The following is a 20,671-nucleotide window of genomic DNA, read 5'->3' as shown; positions in this document are numbered from 1 at the left end:
TATTGAAACAAATATTGAAAATGAAATGAAATGTAAACATTTAAATTTTTAACCCTAACCCATAATTATTTACTGAATTCTAAAATGTTCTGATTAACTATATTATATATGTAAATCCCTTGTTCAGGTGAATCTTTTAGAGAGTGTGTGTTTTCCCAGACGACAAACTAATAATCCAAGAGTGATCTGTACCAGGGAAGAAGACAACAACAACAACAACAACAACAACAGGAGAGTGACCACTTTCAAAGACATGGGAGGTAAAGAAAAACTTAAAAACGTAAAATGGGAGATCAACGAAGCCTTAGAATTAATTAACCAATGGAATAACCAGCGCTTGAGTGACCAGTCCAGGTCCGAGTTGATTACATCGAGCAAAGTTCGCATTGACAACCAGGGACTGTGCAACAGGATCAATCAGCGGTGTTACAACCTGCAAATCCAGATCAACGGACCACGCCCTTCTGGAGAAAGCTCCACTGTGGCACAGATCATAGTTCCTGTTGACACGTCAGCTGAATACATGCGTTTGGCCTTCAGGGAGAGTTTAATGGGCAAATTCATGGAGGAAGTAGAAGTAAACGACGAACCAACCCCCTCCCCAAACAACTACCAAAGATGCTGTAAACGTAAAAAAGGATTATAACTCAAACCTATGATTATTACACATTAACTAGCACAATGTGGCAGAATGAGTGAGTCAACATGAAGCTCTCGAGAAGTATTCTTCACAGCTTGATCAATAATCAATAAACGTTTCATCAGATCATGAATTTGTACTATTCTCTGTGTTCTTTTGTAAAATTGTGAGAACAATAACATTTAACTTTTGTATTTTTGTAAGTTTATGGCCACATAATTAATTTAAGGCTTTAATGAGCATTTTTTCAACAGTTCTAATACACTAGAACATTATATATATATATAGCTATAGATCTATAGCTATACATGTATATAAATATCTATAGATGTCTATATATAGAGAGATATATCTCTATATATATATCTATATACACTGTATCTATATAACATTATAAGATGGCAGCGTCCTCTGGCAACATGGCGGTGCTCTGTCTGTCTGTGTTGTGTGGATCACATCGAGGGTTTGCTCAGATATGAAAATGTGATGCTGTGATTGTTCTGGTTGTGAGCTGCTGAGGAAAATTCCAAACAACTGAGTTGTCTGGCAATTACGTATTGGATCTTGAATCTCAGTTTTATAATTCTGCTCACCAGATTAAAGACGTGTAATTCATTCTCAATTTCTTTCCAACCTCTAAACATTACGTGAACTGTGCCATAACAAGGTTTGGAGAAACAAAAATCATTTCAAGGTGTCTTCAATCCAATCAGCACATTAACGATGACTGAGACTCACTCACTTCCTGTCGTCTGTCGCATGTGAAGAAACAAACACTCTTCTCTGTGACGTCAGCCTTTGTTCCATTTCATTCACAGTTCGTGGTGGAGCTCAGTGATACAGAGAAACTACAACTCCCATAGTGCCGTTCGCGCACGTGACTTGCCCCGTGTTGGTCATGTGACCGGGCTGAAACATGGCGGACGCAGCGAAGTCTCTGAGCGGTTTGTTGAACGGAATCGTTCAGAAAGTTTATTATGAGAAAGAAGAGATGACGGAGGATCTGCTGAGGAGGGAACTGTTCCCAGATCTGTCCGAGGAGGAGTTCAGGGTCCTGTTCGACAAGATGAGAGGCCTGCTGAGGGTACTGCTACACACATGCTACATGCTACATGCTACACACTACACTACACACTACATGCTACACACTACACACTACATGCTACACACTACACGCTACATGCTACACACTACACACTACATGCTACACACTACATACTACACACTACATGCTATACGCTACACACTACATACTACACACTACATGCTACACGCTACATGCTACATACTACACACTACATACTACACGCTACATACTACACGCTACATACTACATGCTACACACTACACGCTACACACTACATGCTACACACTACATACTACATACTACACACTACATACTACACGCTACACACTACATGCTACACACTACACGCGACACACTACATGCAACACTCTACATACTACACACTACATACTACACGCTACATGCTACACGCTACACACTACACACTACACACTACATGCGACATGCTACACACTACACACTACATGCTACACAATACATACTACATGCAACACACTACACACTACATGCTACACAATACATACTACATGCAACACACTACATGCTACACAATACATACTACATGCAACACACTACACACTACATGCTACACAATACATACTACATGCAACACACTACACACTACATGCAACACACTATACACTACATGCTACACACTACATGCTACACACTACACGCAACACACTATACACTACATGCTACACACTACATGCTACATGCTACATACACACTCTACATACACATATTATACATCTACACGTATTCAATACATACATGAAAACAGACTCAGTACATGAAAACTGAAGAGAGGCTTGAATCTGTGCTGGTCTGATAATAAACGTCCTCATCATCTCTCAGTCTATTGCCACAGCTGACATGGACCACGCCCAGCTGGAGGCCTTCCTCACAGCTCAGACCAGGAAGCAGGGCAGCGGGGGGGTGACCCCCGAACAGGCCGCCGCCCTCTCTCGCTTCTGGAAGAGCCAGCGAGTCCGTGTGAGGGAGAGTTTACTGGCTCAGAGCCGCTGGGAGCCCGGTCTCAGGGGCCTCTCCTGGAGAGTGGACCTCCAGGCTGCAGCCAGCCGGGCGGACGCTGCCCACAGCGGCCCAGTCGCTCTGGTGGAGCTGGAACTGGGCAGAGCTGGACAGGTGAGACCTAGTTGACCTCAGTCCTCTACTCACTGCGGCATTTTGATGCATCAGTGCCTTGCTCAGGAGAACATCAGCAGGAAATAGAGTGGGTTACAAATCGACATTTTTTTTATCTGACTAAAAACATAAAATACACAAAGTGTTGGAACTTGGTTTCACCCAGTTTGCAACTAAAATAGAAACCCTATAAGGATTCTAATGTAATTATTGTGCGACTGTTGACCTTTTGTTGTTTACAAATCCATAAACTGTAAAGGATATCCCATCAGAGATTGGATCAGATATTGTCGATGGATTTCATCTTTCGACCATGCCTGCGTGTGATTGGTTGGTGTAAGAGTAGTTTACCTCATCAGGTTCATGTGGAGCTGTTATTCACTGTCCAGATGCACATCTGAGGGGATCAGTGTGTGTGTTGTCCAGGTATTACTCACGTCGTGGGGACAAAAATCAAGTCCCCATAGCTTATTAGATTTTTATGTGAAGTCAAAACTAATTTTTTGGCCTTCTGCAGACGATATGTTAGGAACACCTTATGGGGAATTATTTTCAGACTTGGTACAGAAGTTCAGTTGGAGATTTCAGGGGTCAAAGGTCACAGTGACTTCATATGAGTCTGGAAAAGAAATGTAGACTGAAACTGTCCTGGGTGTTGGAGACGAACCACCACAGAGCGGCCATGTTGCTCAGGCTCGCATGCCGATCAGTGTAAAGGGAGATCTGTCAAAATGTGTTGGTTTGTGGTTTTGCAGAGAAAGCTGCTGAGGGTTTGATGTGGTTTCGTGCTCGATGTTTCACTCTGGACCAAACTGTGAAACTGACTGCGCGCTCTGTGCAGAGGAGCGTTAACAGTGTGTTGCTATAAAACGTCTTCCCTCTCCTCCCTCTCTCAGGACTCTGAGTTTGTTTGTCTGGAGTTTGATGAAGCCAAAGTCAACCAGATGCTGAAGAAGATGGCCGACATTCAGGAGAGCGTGGACAGGATCGTTCAGCACACCTGAGTGTGACGGTGTGGGACTGTCTCTCTCTCTGTCGTCCGGTTGGATCTGCGTCATCAAACACAAATGAGCCATGTTCAGACTCGAAGACCAGAACGGACTCGATGTGGCTTTTGCCCCGGCCGACTAAATAACTAAATATATATTTATAACCCAGCCCTCTTCCTGATTGGTTCTTATCAGCAACAACTCGACCACCAGCGGTAATTGGAAAGCGATGCTGACACAGGACTCACGTCTAAGTGTTGCGTTAAGGCTTCACAGTGGGCGTGACGCTTGGTGTTGGCGCGATCGTCCAAACGACATCTATCACGTTTTTTGTGCTCAGGACTCACTAAAAGGAGCTGTCCTAACTAACGTGCCATGCTGGTTGTCAATGCAACGCTGAAGAGAAGAAATCGGGAAGTGAAATCCACAACCAGATGAACACACGCCAGGTTCACCAGCTGACGATGGGATGTGATTGTCGGGTCACTTTTTAACTGAAATTCAAACGGGGGAGGACGTTTGTGTTCGACCTTTCATAACCGGTTCAAATTTGAAATGTACTGTGCAGAATCCAGTGTCTGAAGTCTTTGTCTCCTGATCCAGCAGGGGGCGCTCACTGTCAGCTTGTCCTGCTGCTTGTTGATGAAGTGAGGTTTGAATTCTGTTGACTTGACCAATGCTTGAATTCAAGTGTCTGGTGAAGCAGTTTTATTGTTTGAACAGAGATCTCATCGTTAATGATAATTAATTCTGAAACATGGTCTGATGTAATATTAATGAATAAATGTACATGTTCAACATAATTGGTCTTTTTAAAATATAATTACTTGACAATTACTTTAAACTTATCGTCAATTTGCTTGACATGGTTTTAAACTTGAAGAATAAATAATAGAATATCTCAGTAGAGCTCATACCTCCGCAAAATAGTCCCCGCACCAAATCACACACTCAGATATCAGACAGATTTATTATTATTCGTGTTTAATCCAGATCTATTAATTCTCTTAGAAATAAGTGAAAATGTAGAAAGAAAATTATATTTTAAAGAAAGATCTTCCCCCCCGATCCGGATCCAGACCACCAGTGTTTTTACATAATCCTGTTTTAGATAAAGAAAAACCAAATCAATGGACAGGGATTAATACAACAGTCCAACAAATGTACCTAAAGATTTAATTCAGAGATAAATCGCTTGATGACGTTTCATCTTGTTTGGTCTCATCATAGATAAATTCCTAAATATTCCGCCCGAGGGAAACGGCAGCAGTAAGCCGGCGTCTCGGGGACCAATCAGAGTTTGAGGATGAGATGAGGGAGGAGCCGGAGGGGTCAGAGGTCAAACATCCATCAGTCTGAGCTGCAGCTGCTTTTACTGATTCCCTCCATGATCCCATGTTTGTTGCTTCATGTCAGAATGAACTCTGGAGACGACGTGTTCCCGTCACATGACATCACATCCACATGTTATGACCTCAGAACACACATCAAGTTCTTATTGTTTGTTCTGACCCCTCATGTTCTTCTGCGCCGCTTTGAACACTGGTGGAAATAAACGTTTATATAAAACTGCGTGTAAGCCGTTATATATAACCATAGAACTGAATATAAAACTTTGAATAAACCTATATGTAAAACTTTATATAGACTAAATATAGAACTGTAAATAAACCCTAATGTGGACCCTGAATACAAACCTATATATATATATATATATATGTAAACAAGCCTGTATTTAATGCAGTATATATGCTTGTAAAACCCTGTATATAAATGTGTAAACAAAACTACATTTAAAACTGTATATAAACCATACAACTTTAAAGTATTATTTAAAACAGTGTATAAAATCTGTATTTAAAATGATGCATGATAATTTATAAACTGTAATTAGACGTATATAAAGTGATTAAAAAACATTATGCAAAACTATGTAAACTATATAAATCTGTAACTAACTTTATAAATAAACCATGAAACTGAATGTAAACCTTAATATACAACTGTATATAAATCTATGTATAATCTATCATATTTTGAGTCCAGTTGAACCCGGGTTTGGAGTCAATGGTCAAACATTAACAACACTGCAGTTATATCCTGTTTGTTTATTGATGGTGAGTGAATCCAACACACAACTTCAGGGAGGGAGGAGCCGTTTGTGTGCGAGAGGACGAGACTTTATGTCTGAGCTGATGATTGACGCACACTCAGGTTTCACTGGGTTCAGGGTTAGTTTTTCGTATAATAACAGATTTTAACGAGGATTAACGGGGGTCCAGGGCCGCAGCCAAACCCTCCAGGTACCGGAACAAGCCCCCACCTGAAGGATGAGGAAGGCACAGCAGCAGCGGCCCGTTGATCCGCTCTGAACTTCACCGCCTGGACTCGTCTGACAGGTTTGTGTCTGACAAAGTGATGACTGAACTTATCTCTGTGTTTGTTTATAGAAAACACAAACCTCCACAACAGCAGCTTGAATGGAATCATCGGTGAGCTTAATGTCGTGTCTCCCAGGGATCAAATAAAGAATAACATTTACCAGCAGCCAACACAAAAGCATTTGTTTCAAACCTTCATTTTACCAGGTTCATCCCATTGAGGTTCTTTTCCAGGGGAGAACTTGTTTAAAACTTAAAACTAGTTTTAACACTAAAATAATGAACAAACACAGATTAATAAATGATCAAATAAATCAGCTTTAAACTCGTCAGAACAAAGATTCCTCTGGAACAACCTTCCTGAAAGTGTTGATATTTAGTCTGTGTTATATTGTACTGTCATATTAGTCCAAGTCTATTTTGAGTCTGGTTTTTAATTGACTTTGTATTTATCGGTTTTATTATTTAGTAAATCCATTTAGTAAGTTCACATCCCATTTATCATCTTCAGATTATTTTCCTTTACATGCAGTCAGGGAGCTGTAGATGAACGTCAGCTCTGCAGGTGAAGACGTGGACGCACCTGAGCTGTAAAACCACTCAATAAATAAGGCAATAAATCCGATTCGCCCTCATGTGAACAGAGTTGTTCCGCTTCCGTGTGTAAAGTCCACGTTAGTGTGCAGGTTTACAGCTCAGTTCACCGACACCACTCCCTCAAAGATATAACAGGCGTCGGAACAAAATGGGAAAACAACGTAAGGCAACACAAACAGAACACACAACGTTCTCGGGATATTGTGTACACAAGAATGGGACGGACAGACAACCACAAAACATAATTCCACTGGGTGTCACTGGCGCGGTGGTGCAGAGGTTAGCATTGTTACCTCACAGCAGGAAGGTTCTGGGTTCGAATGAATGATAAATATATAATGAAAAGTAAAAATACATGTGGGGTTTAGTAGAAACTGGATTATATGAAAACTTCAACCAAATATAACCAAAATAAAATACAAAAAAACGGTTTCTGCAGCAGCAATATTTTGTAGAGATACGTTAGAAAGGTACTTTCCTATACAATACTGCAGTAATACTGCAGTATGATCAATATGGATTAATAATAATATAATAAAAACCTCTTATTAAAGTCTATAGCATTGATTCCAAAACTATTTCTGTTTCAGTGTCAACAACAACCTCGTCCGTCCTGGAGCTCCTCCCTGTGAAGCCAGGTGCATTCTGGGCTTTCACCCGACTCCACTGATCAGTCAACACTCAGGTATGAAATGTGTTGGAAACAATAAAAATAAACTTTATTTACACAGCACCGTTTAAAACAGCTCTGGAACCTCCTCGTGTTTCCAAGTGGACGTCTTCGTCTTGTACGTGTACGGCTCCTCTTCTTCATCCTGAGATGTTTGTGTTCTTCCAGTTTCACGTCCGTCACGTGTTAGAAACCTCATCAACACGTCCACTCGCTCACTGGGAAGCTTCCACACATTGTCCTGCTGTGTCCTCACATGGACTCACTCGGACATGTTACACACATGTTACTAGGAGGCTGCAGGAGAAGATCCAGAACATGTGCATGCGTCCATGTTTCCAAATGTTCCTTTGTATCCTCGCTCCGCTGTAAGTCTGATGCTGCAGATTCTGATCTGTTTGTTGTTGATTGTCTGAATCTCTCGTCCTGTGTCTAGATGCAGAGGGGGGGCAACATGCCTTCGGCCTTCAGGAAAGCGCAGGTTCTCTACGCGATGATGATGCTCAACGTCTTTGTCTGCGTCCTAATGATTGTGTTGTGGAACCGGGGGAACGACAAGATTGGCCCTCGAGTGGCTCTAATCCCGACCGAGAGGTTTTGGCAACAACAGGTAGAGAAAGGATCATTCTGGAACAAGGAGCAGCGGCGCCTGGACCTCATCTACAACCTCACCGAGCTGCCGCATAGGTCGGATGACACCAGACCGCTCGACCCCTGTGACTCGGACTACAGAGTCCCCACTAACATCTCGGACTACAACTCCCTGCCGCAGAGATTCCAGGATTTTCTTCTGCACATGCGCTGCAGGAAGTACCCCATGCTGATTAACCAGCCCCATGTCTGTGATGAAAACCCCTTCCTGCTGCTTGTGGTCAAGTCGCTGACGCCACATTTCGACCGCCGGCAGGCTATCCGTGAAACATGGGGACGAGCGGGCGTCTTAGCCAATCGTACAGTGGCGACTGTGTTTCTGCTCGGCAACACCATGTCCATAGATCACAACCCAGACCTGCTGCCGATGCTGGACTACGAGGCAGAACTTCACAAAGACCTCCTCCAGTGGGACTACAGGGACACCTTCTTCAACCTCACCCTGAAGGAGATACTCTTCCTGGAGTGGTTCAGCCAAAACTGTCCCCACGCACAGTACATCCTCAAGGGGGACGATGACGTCTTGGTCAACACTGTGCGAATCATCGGCCTCCTGGAAGGCCTGCCGGAGAACAAGTCGAGGGATTTGTTCATAGGGAATGTCATCAGTAACGCCGGCCCACACAGAGACAGGAAACTGAAGTACTTTATCCCCGAGAGTGTGTTTGTGGGGCAGTACCCGCCTTACGCTGGGGGTGGAGGGTATGTGTACTCTGGGGATTTAGCGCTTCGCCTTCACAGCGTATCCCAACAGGTCGTCTTGTATCCCATCGATGACGTCTACACAGGAATGTGTCTGAGGAAACTGGGTCTGGCTCCTGAGAAAAACTCTGGCTTCAAGACTTTTGACATCGAGGAGAAGTACAGGAACAACCCCTGCGTCTACAGGAGCTTGATGCTGGTTCACAGCCGGACGCCACAGGAGATTGTAAAGATCTGGTCCTGGATTGTCCGTCCTGAGCTGGAGTGCCAGTGAACACCTTCAATGACCGTCTGCACTGTGGAGTTTTGTGAAGATCACATTTTAAAAATGCACCTTCATAGGTGATTTTGATCCTGAGAACCAAATAAAACCTGTTTTAGAGATTTGTATCATTTATTAGCTTTTATTTTCAAGTGGACTTCAAGATGGGCCCCTTTACACAGGCCCCTGGAGATGGGCCCCTGAAGACGGGCCCCTTTACACAGGCCCCTGGAGATGGGCCCCTGGAGATGGGCCCCTGGAGATGGGCCCCTGAAGACGGGCCCCTGATGACAGGCCCCTGTATACGGACCCCTGAAGACGGGCCCCTGAAGACGGGCCCCTGAAGACAGTGTATTCTAATGAACATTAAACTGAGTCATGTTCTCAGCTCAGTTTTTTCCACGGGAGTGAAAATGAAGAAATCTTATTCTTTCTGTCATGTGTGTATTTCTTTTGTGTGTAAATAACATTTTGATGAAAATCAAACAACAAACTATAGTCTTGATTGTTTTGGTATTTTTCTCTTGTTCATTTCTTTTCTAAAATATTATTGATATTATTATATGTATTATTTCACATTGTCTCATGAAGCCATGCTGTATATGCAGCATCGAGGTTTGAAGTGATTCTTCAATGAAAGGAAGGTGGAAAAATGCACAGAAGACTGAGATGTGGTTGAGTTGGTTGTTTATGTCCGAACCATGTAAATTAGATCTGGAGAAAGAGAATAAAATCAAGTCAATTTGTAGATATGTTTTTTATGTTTTAATTTCATTGTTGTGTCTCTTCTGTTTTCCCATTTTCCCAGGTGTTGTACATATATGTGAATGTATCTGTATTGATTTGGACCCATGTAAATAAAATGGTATTGAATAGAAGAGTTTATGTGATAGTGGAAGAAGACGCATGCGTTTTTTAAATCAGATGTTTGACAGAAATACAAATTTACATGTAGTGTTGAACTGGGAGCGTTGTAAAATACAAGAGTGACCTCTGCTGGACGAGTCTGATGCAAACAGCCAGAGTTCAGTCAATCATTGAACTGATGAAAGTCACCTGCTGAGAGCTGGGAGGAAACCACCAGTGTGACTGAAGAGGATCACTTCCCTTCACCGTTCAACTGACAAACAACCAAACATGAGCTTCCACATAGTTCTGCTCCTTCTGGCTGCGAGCTGGAGACGCTGCGCTGCACAGGTGAGCTGTGAGCCGAGCGAGAGCAGCTCTTCACTGTGTGACGGCTGGACTCTGCTGTGAAACTCTGTGTGTTCTGGTTACAGGTGAACAGAGAAGAAGAAATCAAACCTCCAGGTGAGACTCTGTGTTTTCGTTTAAAGGTCAATGTGCGTTTTTACTGTTTGTGTCCGAGCAACAAGTTTCAGGTAAAACCACAAATGAAACCCAGCTGAGCCTCAGGTGACTGCGACAATTACATAAAGATAATCTCACCTCTGCTTCCTAATTACAATGAACACTGAGGTGAAGCTCAACTTGATGATGAAATGAATGTTCATTACTTTAACTGTATCTGAGTGCGAGTGCACGAGCAGATCCCAGCAGCAGCAGGGGCGAGAAAATCTGAGTCCTACTGGGAAACTGAGATCTCGCTCTGGAATAAAGAACGGGTTCTACTTGGATCCATGTCCGAGGTGTGAACTCTCCGAGTGTCCATCTAGTTTTTAAATTTGACAATAAAAAAACACAAATAAAAACCTATTTATGTCCAGTGTGTAAGATTTAGGTGAAAATTAACTATTTAATATAAAATATTCCTATTGATATTTTCACTAGTGTTTCATCTAAATTGTATAAATTGTAGTTTCCTTTACCCTAGAATGGGCCCTTTTATATTTACATACTTTATATTTACATACTTTATATTTACATCAGGAGCGGGTCCTCTCTACGGAGGCAGCCATGTTTTTTTACAGTCGTCCAAACTGGACCAACTAAACCTTTTGCGTTTCTATGACAACTGAAGCTACCACAGGTTCTGGAGAGGTGAGGGGTGTTCTGCTGCAACATGACACTTCACCACTAGATGTCACTAAATCCTACACACTAAACCTTTAATGGAAATTGTGAAAAGTATGAATTTAGTAATTTTCATCCATCAAGTTCCTTTGAAAACACAAATAACCTGATTAGTTTAATGTCCAACACATTGACTCTTTTCAAACGTGTTCAAATACTCCCGTTGGTCATGTGTCATTCACACAGCTGTACTCTGATGAGCTGAAACTCACGAGGTTGTTGGTATGTTTCTCTGAAGTTGGTGCGTTTCTTCCTCAGATGGACACCGAGGTCATGACGACGCGTTCTTCGCCCTGCAGAGCTGCCACCAGCTGCTGCGCAGCGACACCGGAGAGTTTTTCTCGCCGGACTACCTGTGCTCCAACCCGTCTCTGTGGTGCAACTGGACCATCCAGGTGGATCCTGGGAAGAGGATTCATGTCCACTTGGAGGACTTGACCCCCGACGACGTCTGCCACCTCAAACAGGACCAGATCCACGTGGACGAGCCCCTCGGTCGTTTTGGGGTCCACAAGATCCTGCAGAAGTGCTGGCGTGAGGCCAAGTACACCACGACTTCCAACACCCTGAACGTGGTGCTGCTGATTGGTGCCTGGCCCGACTCGCCCTACAGGGGCTTCTACGGCCGCTTCCAGGCATTTGGACCGCCAGTGATTTACAACCCACAGGACGGGTTCACAGTGGGAGACGAGACCTCAGAACCAGCTCTCGGACCAGTGGACGTCACTGACTTTGGAATGAATGGTGAACAGCCGGAGCCCAATTTTCATCCATCACCAGTGAACATTGATCCATTGTATGATTATTATGATCAACATTCAGTCATGATGGCTGAGCAGCTGTGGCAGCCTGAGGAGGCGGCGGACACAGACGCTGAGGTGGGTGAACACACACTGGGGTGGGACTCAAACCCTCAACTCCAGCGGTACTAATGGTTGGAAGTTTTGACTTGTTGATAAATCACATCATCATCATCATGTTTTCTCAGGTGAGTGAAAACCTCCATCCATCCTTGGGAAACTACAGTCACATGTACCCGTTAACAGCTGTACCCACAGCGCCAGCGTCCACTCAGGGGACGTCCCGATCAGGAAAAGATGCTGCACCCACCGCTTCCAGTCACTCAGACTCACCTGTCGACCCAGTGACTCCTCAGCAGCATCACACTCAAAATCATCAAAACGATCGCATCCCAGCAGCAGTACGAAGGAACGCGGAGGAAGCTTCGACCGTTCCGGAGGATGTTGCCGGTCCAGAAAAGGCTTCGACCCTTCCAGAAAAGGCTTCGACCCTTCCAGAAGAAGCTTTGATCCTTCCAGAAGAAGCTTTGATCCTTCCAGAAGAAGCTTTGATCCTTCCAGAAGAAGCTTCGACCGGTCCAGAGGATGAGAGTGGTTCACACGGCCGGTCAGAAGAGGAGGAGTCTGCCGCTGGTTCAGAACAAGCTGCAGACAGTGAAAACAGACCTAAGGTCAGCGAGGCCTCAGACCAGCATCCCTCCGCCTCTGAGACCGAACAGACTCATCCTCACCCCAACATGGTGGAGCCGCTGTCGGACCACAGAGGGAACAGTGAGTAAATTCAGCTGTGGCTACTTTGAACTGTAAATACAAGGTCAAATGTTCTGTTAGATATTCAGTCTCTGGTGGTCTTGATACACTGGTGGTCTTGATACACTGGTGGTCTTGATACACTGGTGGACTTGATACACTGGTGGTCTTTTATGCGCGGTCGCTGGTTTCTGGGGAAACAAAAGAGTTTATTTTCGTGTTTCTAATCTGTTTGACTTTGTTTCCTTCGTACAGTGAAAGTGAGAAATCACTCGGACGTTCCTCACCTTCCTGGTGGTGAGTATTTCTGTCTTTTCACTGCGTCTCATCCTCATCGTCACAGAATCATCACACTCGGCTCCGAACTGACAAAAACAAAGATCTATGGGCTTGAAAAGTTTTTTCTTAATATTGGGATAAAAAAAATCTAACTCAATCTGTGTAATGTTTCTATGTTTAAACAGAAGATGAATTTATTTTCAAGGTGTCAGCTTCGAACGGATTTACAACATTTTAAATCATTGTACTGTTGATTCTCTATTTTTAATTTTACTGTTTTGGAACATTTCACTTGTTTCACGCTGAGATCATTGATTTTAATAGATTCAAACTTTTACTGAGATTTTATTTCTGCCACTACTGGAGGAACTAGAAATTACCAGTTTTATAAAGCGGCTGCAAAAACACACCAAATTTTTTTTTTCGGAAAACAAATTGATCTTTGGAAAGAAATATTTAACTTTACCCGGAGTGGGGAAAAAGGCAGATTGTTTTTCTGAGCTTATTTTCTTGATTTGAAAGATCAGTTTTTGCACCTGTTGGTTATTCTAGTTTCAAACATGAGGTTACATTAAGAGCCAGTAATACAATCTGAGCAAAAAGTTGAAATATCTTAAGGGGATTAAGGAGAAAAAGATAAATAAAATGGCGGAAATATTACTTTGAATAATCAATTTTCAGTTTTAAACTCTGAGAAAATTAAATGTTAGTAAATTGTCTTCTTTGAACTGTGGTTATTCCTTCTTACTATTTTACTTGAGAGCTTCTTCTTCTCAGGTCACCTGTTGGAAGTGGCCGTTGAGGTGAACTTCAGGCAGGAAGTGGACGAGTCCTGGGACAACGTGGCCGCGTCGCTGCTGCTGTCGGTGAAGACGCTGGTGAGCTGAAGAAAACAAAAAGCTTCATGTTTTCGTCATGTGGGAGAATAAAGGTCCAGCGTGTTTTATTTCCTGATGAACTGTAAATAAAGATGGACGACACGTCTTCACTTCCTCCCAACACCAGTCGACACGCCTTTCATTTCTTTTTCTGTGCAGATCAGTGAGCGGCTGGAAACTCTGCACACGTCCCTGTTGCCTAAAAGAATAAAGAGGTTGGTGTTTTGGACAATTTGTGTTGCACATTAGAACAACAGCCTTGTATATAACATTTCTATTTTTTATTATTAATAGTTTCGGCTGCTCTGTCAGTCTTGATCAACAAAGGTTCATCTTATCTTAAGCGGCTCATACAGCTGCTGAAATATTCTTCAACCTTTTTGAACTGTGTCACAATGTCTTCATTAGCCAATAGAAGATGCTCGCTGGTCATAGAGATCGTGTGTGTGTGTGTGCGTGTGCGTGTGCGTGCAGGTTGAGTGCAGGAGTGGTGTTTATCCTGTGGCTGCAGACGCGACAGGGCCCGGGGAGCGAGCACGTGCACAGGGTCGTGGACGCCGCCATCCAGAGCCTCATCGACGCCAGTGTGGGCCGCAGAGGAATCCACAGGAAGGCCGTCATCATGTCTGTGTCGACTGCAGGTACAGCAGCGTCCGTCACGTGTCGCACACGAGAAACTGAAGAGAAGTGTCACCTGCAACATATGTACAGTTTGTTTAGTTTGACTTATTCCTGACCAGCTGTCGACTATTTGCACAGCCCTTTACTTTTAATTTGACTTTACCTCCGTTATTCTTAATTCTTGCCTTGTTTGTAGGTTATGGCTTCCGATTTATGAAAACAAAGAAGTATTTTTACTTTGAAACGGGTACGGGAAGTGTTGCAAATATTTGTTTGTGACGTATTGAACAGATAAACATTGAAACTGTGGTGAAGGATCATTCTGTCTGTTCTAATGTGAGCTGGAGAAAATAGGTGGAAAAGTGGCTTCAAAAAACACTGACAGAAAAAGGATGTAATGATGTGTCCTAAAAAGAGTTCAATTCTACTGGTGAGCAGCAGGTTGTGTGTGTGCGCGTGTGTGTTTGTGCGTTTCAGACGTGAACGAGTGTGGGACCCAGCTGATGCTGTGCGACGTTAACGCAGAATGTGAGAACCGGTTCGGCTCGTACTCGTGCGGCTGCCGGCCGGGTTTCCTGGACAAGTCCCGTCTGGGATCTGGAGGAACCGTCTGTGTGGACGTGGCGGCTGCAGGTACTCGTGCTCTGATCACCGCTTCACTCCACATCTGCCACATGTGCTGACTTCCTGTTGCTGCTGTCTTGTTGAGGTTGCAGCCAAGGCCTGTCAGCGGAGACCAAAGGCGTCTACGTGCTCTTCTTCCTGCTCAGCTCCCTCATCCTGATGCTGCTGGTGGCCGCCGGGATGCTGTACCGCCGTCACCACCAGGGGACCTTCCTGGTTCACTGCCATAGCAGCAGCATCTCTCCTCCTGACCCCAACAACAACCGTCACCATCACGACGGCTACTCCAGCGACTCTGACATGCCCCCGCCACCCCCGCCCCCCCGGGCTGCCCCCAGAGAGGGCTGGCCCCAGGTGAAGGAGCTCTGTCCCACCGTGGACCTGCCGCTGCTTCGCTTCAGCCCTCTGCTGCCGCCGGACGTCTACCTGGAGCCACGGCACGGCGGCAAGATGTGATCACAGCGTCACGACTCCATTCGTTAAAATCTCTTTATTTAGTTTTCTTTCACTTTGAGTCTGATCCTCTGTAATCTGATGAATTAAAGTCACAATAAAACTGCATTTTCTTCTTGTCTTGGTATTTACGGGATCAGCCCTCTACCAAAACGGAGTCGTGGTAGAATCGGATCAATGAAGGGGACACTCGTGTTTATAAACCTGGAAACAAGAAAGACCTTTTGACCTTGAGGAAATTTGCATCAACACATTTTATTTGTCAGGATCCATAATCGACCCTTCAAACATGAAATTCAGGAGTGTACCTGAGTGACTCTCTCGGTCAAGGGCACTCCAGCAGGAAACTCGGCCTGTTGATGGAAGCGTGACCTCCCAGTTTGTGAGCGGCCACCCTGCGCCGCTGTGTGCGGGGAGTGAAGTGTAGTCTGTGGCGGCCCACCCAGTCCGAACCACTTTAATAGGCTTACAGCAGCTAATCCAGGGCGGCGTGCTGTCACATGGGCAGTCTGCTGACCTTACTCTGCTTTATTACAGGGTGCTTGTTCCCTCGGCCTTTCTCTACGCTCGCAAACAGATTCCTCTTTTCCACCGTCTCATATTGGGTTTGGGCTTCAGACCTGTGATGTAGATTAATGTGACTGACACAGTTTAAGCTGTGATAAATCCACTGTGCTCACACTGAGCAGCCGACAGGCCGGAGAACAGCTGCTGAAAGAAAGGTGAAATAAAGAAGAGACTTATTTAGGAAACTCATCAGTGGGATGGTGGTTCTGTTTTCACCCGTCTGTTTGATTGTGAACAAGATCCCACAACAACTGGACAGATTTCCACTCACCTTGGTGGACGGATGTGGAGCGGGTCCGGGAAGAACTCATAATTTGGTGTGGATGCGGATCGGGACGGATCCAGAAATACTTTTTACACTTTATTTAACTTTGAGATCGGCCGTTTGTCAACATGTTCACGTGGCGTTGATAACTTGATTCCATGGTCGCACACAAACAGGCTGTGTGATACTTTACTACTTTTCACTGCTTGTATCCAAAACATAAAGAAACTTGCACTATAAGCAAATATAAGAGTTTGATAATGACAAATATGTCTTTTGATGTTTATTTTCATCTAAATGATAAATAAATAAAATATGAATTTATTCAACAATCAAAAATGTTTCATGAAATGCATGATTATAAGTGTATTTTTCCACTTAGACTACATGCTACTTGTCACTCCTCTGACCATAAACAAAAGCCAGTGTGTGTGTGTGTGTGTGTGTGTGTGTGTGTGAGAGTCTGTGTGTGTGTGTGTGAGCTCTCTCCTCTGGACCAGATGTGCTCTCAGCAGCTGTCCTGCCACCCGCAGCTGATCTTTGTCTGGATGCTCCTCACGTCCTGCAGGTAGAATCACCAAGGACGACATCACTGGGCAGCTGTGGGTGGGGTGGGGGGGGGGGGGGGGGGTCGCTCAGCTTCATACCTCTGCTGGCGGCCTGAGGTCGTGGAGGCTGCTCCCCCCCCCCCCCCCCCCCCCTGCCTCCACGCTGAGCTTCACCTGCAGGCAGCATCCCCCTCCCATAATCCCCGGCTCCAGCCCCTTGTGTTTTTCTGTGGAGGTTTAAAAAAAGTTGATTTGTAGAATCATGACTGTTGCAGATTGAATCTTGCGATTATTTCTCATCACAATGAAAAATCTATATTTACTCTTGTGATATTCACTGAGCTTATCCAGTCCACTGCTCTAGTTCCAGGAAGGAGGAGCGGTGCAGGTGATGGATGGATGGTGTATATAGGATATTCTGGGTGGGAATTGTCCCTCAACCCATCACCTCTGATTTAACTGAGGTCGACTGACGCCACGAGAAGTCAACAGTGTCCAATCGACTCATCTAACATGAAGCCAAAGAGCCTTGATCGCCTCCTGGTGGCTGGCTGCAGTATAGGTCATAAAGCCTGCCTCATCCATGTTAACAGATGGGACCTGGGCCAAATTAAAAAGTTCTTATCACACTAATGTTTGTTCAAGTGTTCATGTTTCTGATCACTTTGGTTTTAAATAGTTATTCGATGATATAAAAACAGGCTGAGACTGACTCCTGATTGGTCGAGCAGGTGTATTGGTGTGTGTGTGTGTGTGTGTGAATCAGGACGAGTCACTAATCCCATCAGTGTTTAATGACCTGATCCTGATGTTCTGGGCTTCATTATATCAGAGGAATCAGATTTGGTTCTCCCATGTTTTCTCTTTCTTGTGCTCTCGCTGTGTGGGAATTGGTTTCCCGGCAATTTATTTTTCTATTAGCGGAGCCGTGTGAAGCGTGATTGGGCGGCGGGCCGCGGGCCGGCGAGGTGGGGGGGCTGCTCGGCCCGATAAGAGGACGGATCCTCAGCTCAGCCACTCGCTGCTCTGATAGGATGAAGATATGGAGCAGAGGATGACCCCTGACATGACGAAGTCCGCTGGGTCTGCTTGTGGATCTTGAGATTCATCGTTGTGTTTTCGGACTTTGGCCTCTTGTTTTCCTTGTGTTTGGTTTTCACGTCCCTGCACCAGCGACACCCGGTGGCCGGAGGTATTATGTTTTCAGGTTGTCCGTCCGTTTCGCTCTTGTCAACACGATATCTCAAGAACGCCGCGGAGGAATTTCTTCCAATTTTGTGAAAACGTTCACTTGGACACAAAGATGTTGGTGGTTGAAGGTCAAAGGTCAAGGTCACTGTGACCTCATGTTCTTGTGAATGAGATATGTAAGAAACATCCCAAGGGAACAGAGCTCAACCGCCGGAAGACTTTAATTATCAGGAATAATATTTTAACCATCCATGGTAGACTTACACAGTGTTATATTTTCCTGTAGAAGCCACAAGTCCATTCGATATCAATTCAGTTCTAATAAAAAGGTTTTTGATTTGTGAGGTCAAGGAGAAATACGACACTACCCACAATCCTCAGGTGTAGTGGACATCTCTGATTGTTGGAGCTTGCTGGTACCATGGGAATGTTTCTGACCGATCATGTCTCCTACGATCGGAACATGATTTCTAAATCTAAGATGCTGCAGTTTTTTAGAAACAAGGAAAAATCTCTACAAGGTTAACGGTTCACTTTGGTTTATGGGACGAGGGGTTCCTTTACTCTTAAGATAATTATGTACACAGTCTTGCACCTATGACTTTTCCATTTAAGTCAGTTTATTTTTGCGTAACAGTGAGAGTATGTGACTGCTCTGGTTGGTGGAGACAAACATCCACAGGAAAGTGATTCTAGTTTGAGTCTCAGTTACTTTGAGTTTGTGACTTCCTGTTTTATTTTGTATTCACCTGTGTTTCCTGTTTCAGAGCACTTGACTTCCTGTGTTTGTCTGGTTTCCCTCCTTTTTTACTCACCTCTTCAGTCTCACCTGTGTGTAGTTCACTTTGTGTATTTAGTCTCTGTTGCTGTTTGTTCGGAGGCAGTTTCTCCGTCAGTGTTCCGACCTCGTGAGTTATTTCTGCAGTTGTGTTTAACGATGTGTGTGTTTGTCAGTGTGTCTTTGTAAGTGTGTGTTTGACGGTGTGTTTATGATGGTGTGTGTGTGTGACGGTGTGTGTGTTTGACGGTGTGTGTGTGTTTGACGGTGTGTTTATGATGGTTTGTGTGTTTGACGGTGTGTGTGTGTGTTTGTCGGTGTGTGTGTGTTTGACGGTGTGTGTGTGTTTGTCGGTGTGTGTGTGTTTGTCGGTGTGTGTGTGTTTGACGGTGTGTGACAAAGTGAACGAGCTTCATAGGACTGAAAACTCCGAACTAAACCTGAAGTTCCCTTCGTAGTTCAGTCTCAGGACGGACGTTAATGGTCCGAGCTACACAGGCAGCGATAAAAAAGAATGGTTACTGGTTTGTTTTAACCACAGACTGTAAATAAAGATGGACGACACGTCTCCACTTCCTCCTGAAGTGAAGCCTGACATCTGGTCCTGGTGACGTCATTGAGGTCCCGCTACACACTCGACCAATCGTGAGTCAGTCTCAGCTGTCAATCATTCACTTTTTTTAAATGTCAAATAACTGACATTGGTCTCTTCAAAATATTTAACTGCTGGAGAAACGTTTTTTAAATTTGTACCTCCACCAACGAGAGGATGTTTGTTTGTTGACCTGATTACGAACATGATTAAAAACAGTCAACAGATCCTCATGAAACTTGGTGGAAGAGCCTGAGATGTGTCGGAGAAGAACTCATTCAGGTTTGGTGTTGACCAGGGGGCGGGTCCAGGATTTCTTTTTTCACTCAAACATTGTGAGATGCGATGTTGATCAGACATATTTAGAGGACGGATATTCACGAGTGTGAGGGATCGCAGCTAAATATTGAATGTGCAGATATTGTCTGTGATGAAGCTCCAGGTTCTCGGTCCTGATGTAGACATCTTGGTGTCACCTTGACAAAGACCTCACCTTAAATAATAATCACTTTATTATTATTACAATTCTCTCTTCACCTGCTGAGCAACAATGTCCACATAATTGACAGCTCGTGCAGAACGCAGTAGCCTCGACTTCGCTTCATGTTTTCATTGACTTTTAAGGCCCGTTTCTTCTGGACTTGCACCTCAGTACATTTCAGATCTTTTGTCGTAACCTGTTCACCATCCGTCAGTCCTGAGGACCAGAGGGGACCCGGCCTTTTCTGTTAGAGCGCCCCCCCTCTGTGGAACTATCTCCCTGAGGGTCCTTCTGACAAACTCCTTCTGCTCCTTTAAATCTGTCCTAAAGACAGTTTGAAAGGTGTGCTTCCTCCTCGTCCCGATTTTATCGACTATTTTAAAATCTTTGATCTTATCTTGTTTTTATCCGTTTCTCATCTGTTACATTTTTGTATTTGTTCTCTAACGTTGTGTGAACTTCAAATTGCTTTTAATTGTTTCCTATTGTCCATCTTCAATTTTTCATTTTTAACTTGTAAAGCAACTTTTCACTGTTTTTAAAATGTATTTGTTGCTGGTTTGATCACAGTCACTGTAACGATCAACAGAAAGACAGAGCTCACACACGGAATTATAAACAACGCTCTCATGTAATTATGTATTTAGAAAATTATAAAATAACCACTAAAACAAAGATTTAA

At 44.1% G+C, this 20,671-nt stretch overlaps 4 protein-coding genes across 8 annotated transcripts in view; 3 read left to right on the top strand and 1 right to left on the bottom strand.

The window, feature by feature from the left end:
- The window catches only part of LOC117764401, a 409,608-nt gene that overhangs the window by 258,719 nt on the left and 130,218 nt on the right, over nucleotides 1-20,671 (bottom strand). The window lies entirely within an intron of this gene.
- Nucleotides 1,482-16,892, top strand: commd1 (copper metabolism (Murr1) domain containing 1). 4 transcript variants are annotated; one of them, XM_034590407.1, is made up of 4 exons: nucleotides 1,493-1,724; nucleotides 2,586-2,876; nucleotides 3,773-3,910; nucleotides 16,882-16,892. In XM_034590407.1, exons 1-3 carry the CDS (start codon nucleotides 1,557-1,559, stop codon nucleotides 3,878-3,880), a joined length of 567 nt encoding a protein of 188 aa, XP_034446298.1. In that variant the 5' UTR covers nucleotides 1,493-1,556; the 3' UTR covers nucleotides 3,881-3,910; nucleotides 16,882-16,892. The 4 variants fall into 4 exon arrangements, with proteins under 4 accessions (XP_034446275.1, XP_034446298.1, XP_034446290.1 ...); XM_034590399.1 differs by lacking the exon at nucleotides 16,882-16,892 and adding an exon at nucleotides 3,972-4,257; XM_034590391.1 differs by lacking the exon at nucleotides 16,882-16,892 and adding an exon at nucleotides 3,984-4,257 and having other exon boundaries at nucleotides 3,773-3,925.
- b3gnt2a (UDP-GlcNAc:betaGal beta-1,3-N-acetylglucosaminyltransferase 2a) lies at nucleotides 5,942-9,472 on the top strand. 2 transcript variants are annotated; one of them, XM_034589818.1, is made up of 3 exons: nucleotides 5,942-5,982; nucleotides 6,120-6,264; nucleotides 7,950-9,140. In XM_034589818.1, the coding sequence occupies exon 3, from the start codon at nucleotides 7,950-7,952 to the stop codon at nucleotides 9,138-9,140; it is 1,191 nt and encodes a 396-aa protein (XP_034445709.1). In that variant the 5' UTR covers nucleotides 5,942-5,982; nucleotides 6,120-6,264. The 2 variants fall into 2 exon arrangements, with proteins under 2 accessions (XP_034445709.1, XP_034445702.1); XM_034589811.1 differs by lacking the exons at nucleotides 5,942-5,982; nucleotides 6,120-6,264 and adding exons at nucleotides 7,457-7,528; nucleotides 9,353-9,472 and having other exon boundaries at nucleotides 7,950-9,136.
- Nucleotides 10,201-15,681, top strand: zgc:66455 (uncharacterized protein LOC393502 homolog). The gene is made up of 10 exons (XM_034589316.1): nucleotides 10,201-10,325; nucleotides 10,409-10,439; nucleotides 11,421-12,040; nucleotides 12,151-12,733; nucleotides 12,968-13,009; nucleotides 13,769-13,869; nucleotides 14,029-14,084; nucleotides 14,344-14,510; nucleotides 14,968-15,123; nucleotides 15,200-15,681. The coding sequence occupies exons 1-10, from the start codon at nucleotides 10,266-10,268 to the stop codon at nucleotides 15,568-15,570; spliced, it is 2,187 nt and encodes a 728-aa protein (XP_034445207.1). The 5' UTR covers nucleotides 10,201-10,265; the 3' UTR covers nucleotides 15,571-15,681.

Source organism: Hippoglossus hippoglossus, chromosome 1 (assembly GCF_009819705.1).
Source record: "Hippoglossus hippoglossus isolate fHipHip1 chromosome 1, fHipHip1.pri, whole genome shotgun sequence".
Classification (NCBI taxonomy): domain Eukaryota; kingdom Metazoa; phylum Chordata; class Actinopteri; order Pleuronectiformes; family Pleuronectidae; genus Hippoglossus; species Hippoglossus hippoglossus.
This window is presented reverse-complemented; position numbering and strand designations above follow the sequence as displayed.

Excerpts from the sequence above, each read along its gene's own strand:
- zgc:66455 (XM_034589316.1), top strand. The coding sequence starts at position 10,266 with ATGAGCTTCCACATAGTTCTGCTCCTTCTGGCTGCGAGCTGGAGACGC. Across the intron at positions 14,511-14,967 it reads CATGTCTGTGTCGACTGCAG|ACGTGAACGAGTGTGGGACC; the intron begins GTACAGCAGCGT and ends TGTGCGTTTCAG. Across the intron at positions 15,124-15,199 it reads TGTGGACGTGGCGGCTGCAG|GTTGCAGCCAAGGCCTGTCA; the intron begins GTACTCGTGCTC and ends TGTCTTGTTGAG.
- commd1 (XM_034590407.1), top strand. The coding sequence starts at position 1,557 with ATGGCGGACGCAGCGAAGTCTCTGAGCGGTTTGTTGAACGGAATCGTT. Across the intron at positions 1,725-2,585 it reads AGATGAGAGGCCTGCTGAGG|TCTATTGCCACAGCTGACAT; the intron begins GTACTGCTACAC and ends ATCATCTCTCAG. Across the intron at positions 2,877-3,772 it reads AACTGGGCAGAGCTGGACAG|GACTCTGAGTTTGTTTGTCT; the intron begins GTGAGACCTAGT and ends TCCCTCTCTCAG.
- b3gnt2a (XM_034589811.1), top strand. The coding sequence starts at position 7,950 with ATGCAGAGGGGGGGCAACATGCCTTCGGCCTTCAGGAAAGCGCAGGTT. Across the intron at positions 9,137-9,352 it reads CGTCCTGAGCTGGAGTGCCA|GCCCCTGGAGATGGGCCCCT; the intron begins GTGAACACCTTC and ends CCCTTTACACAG.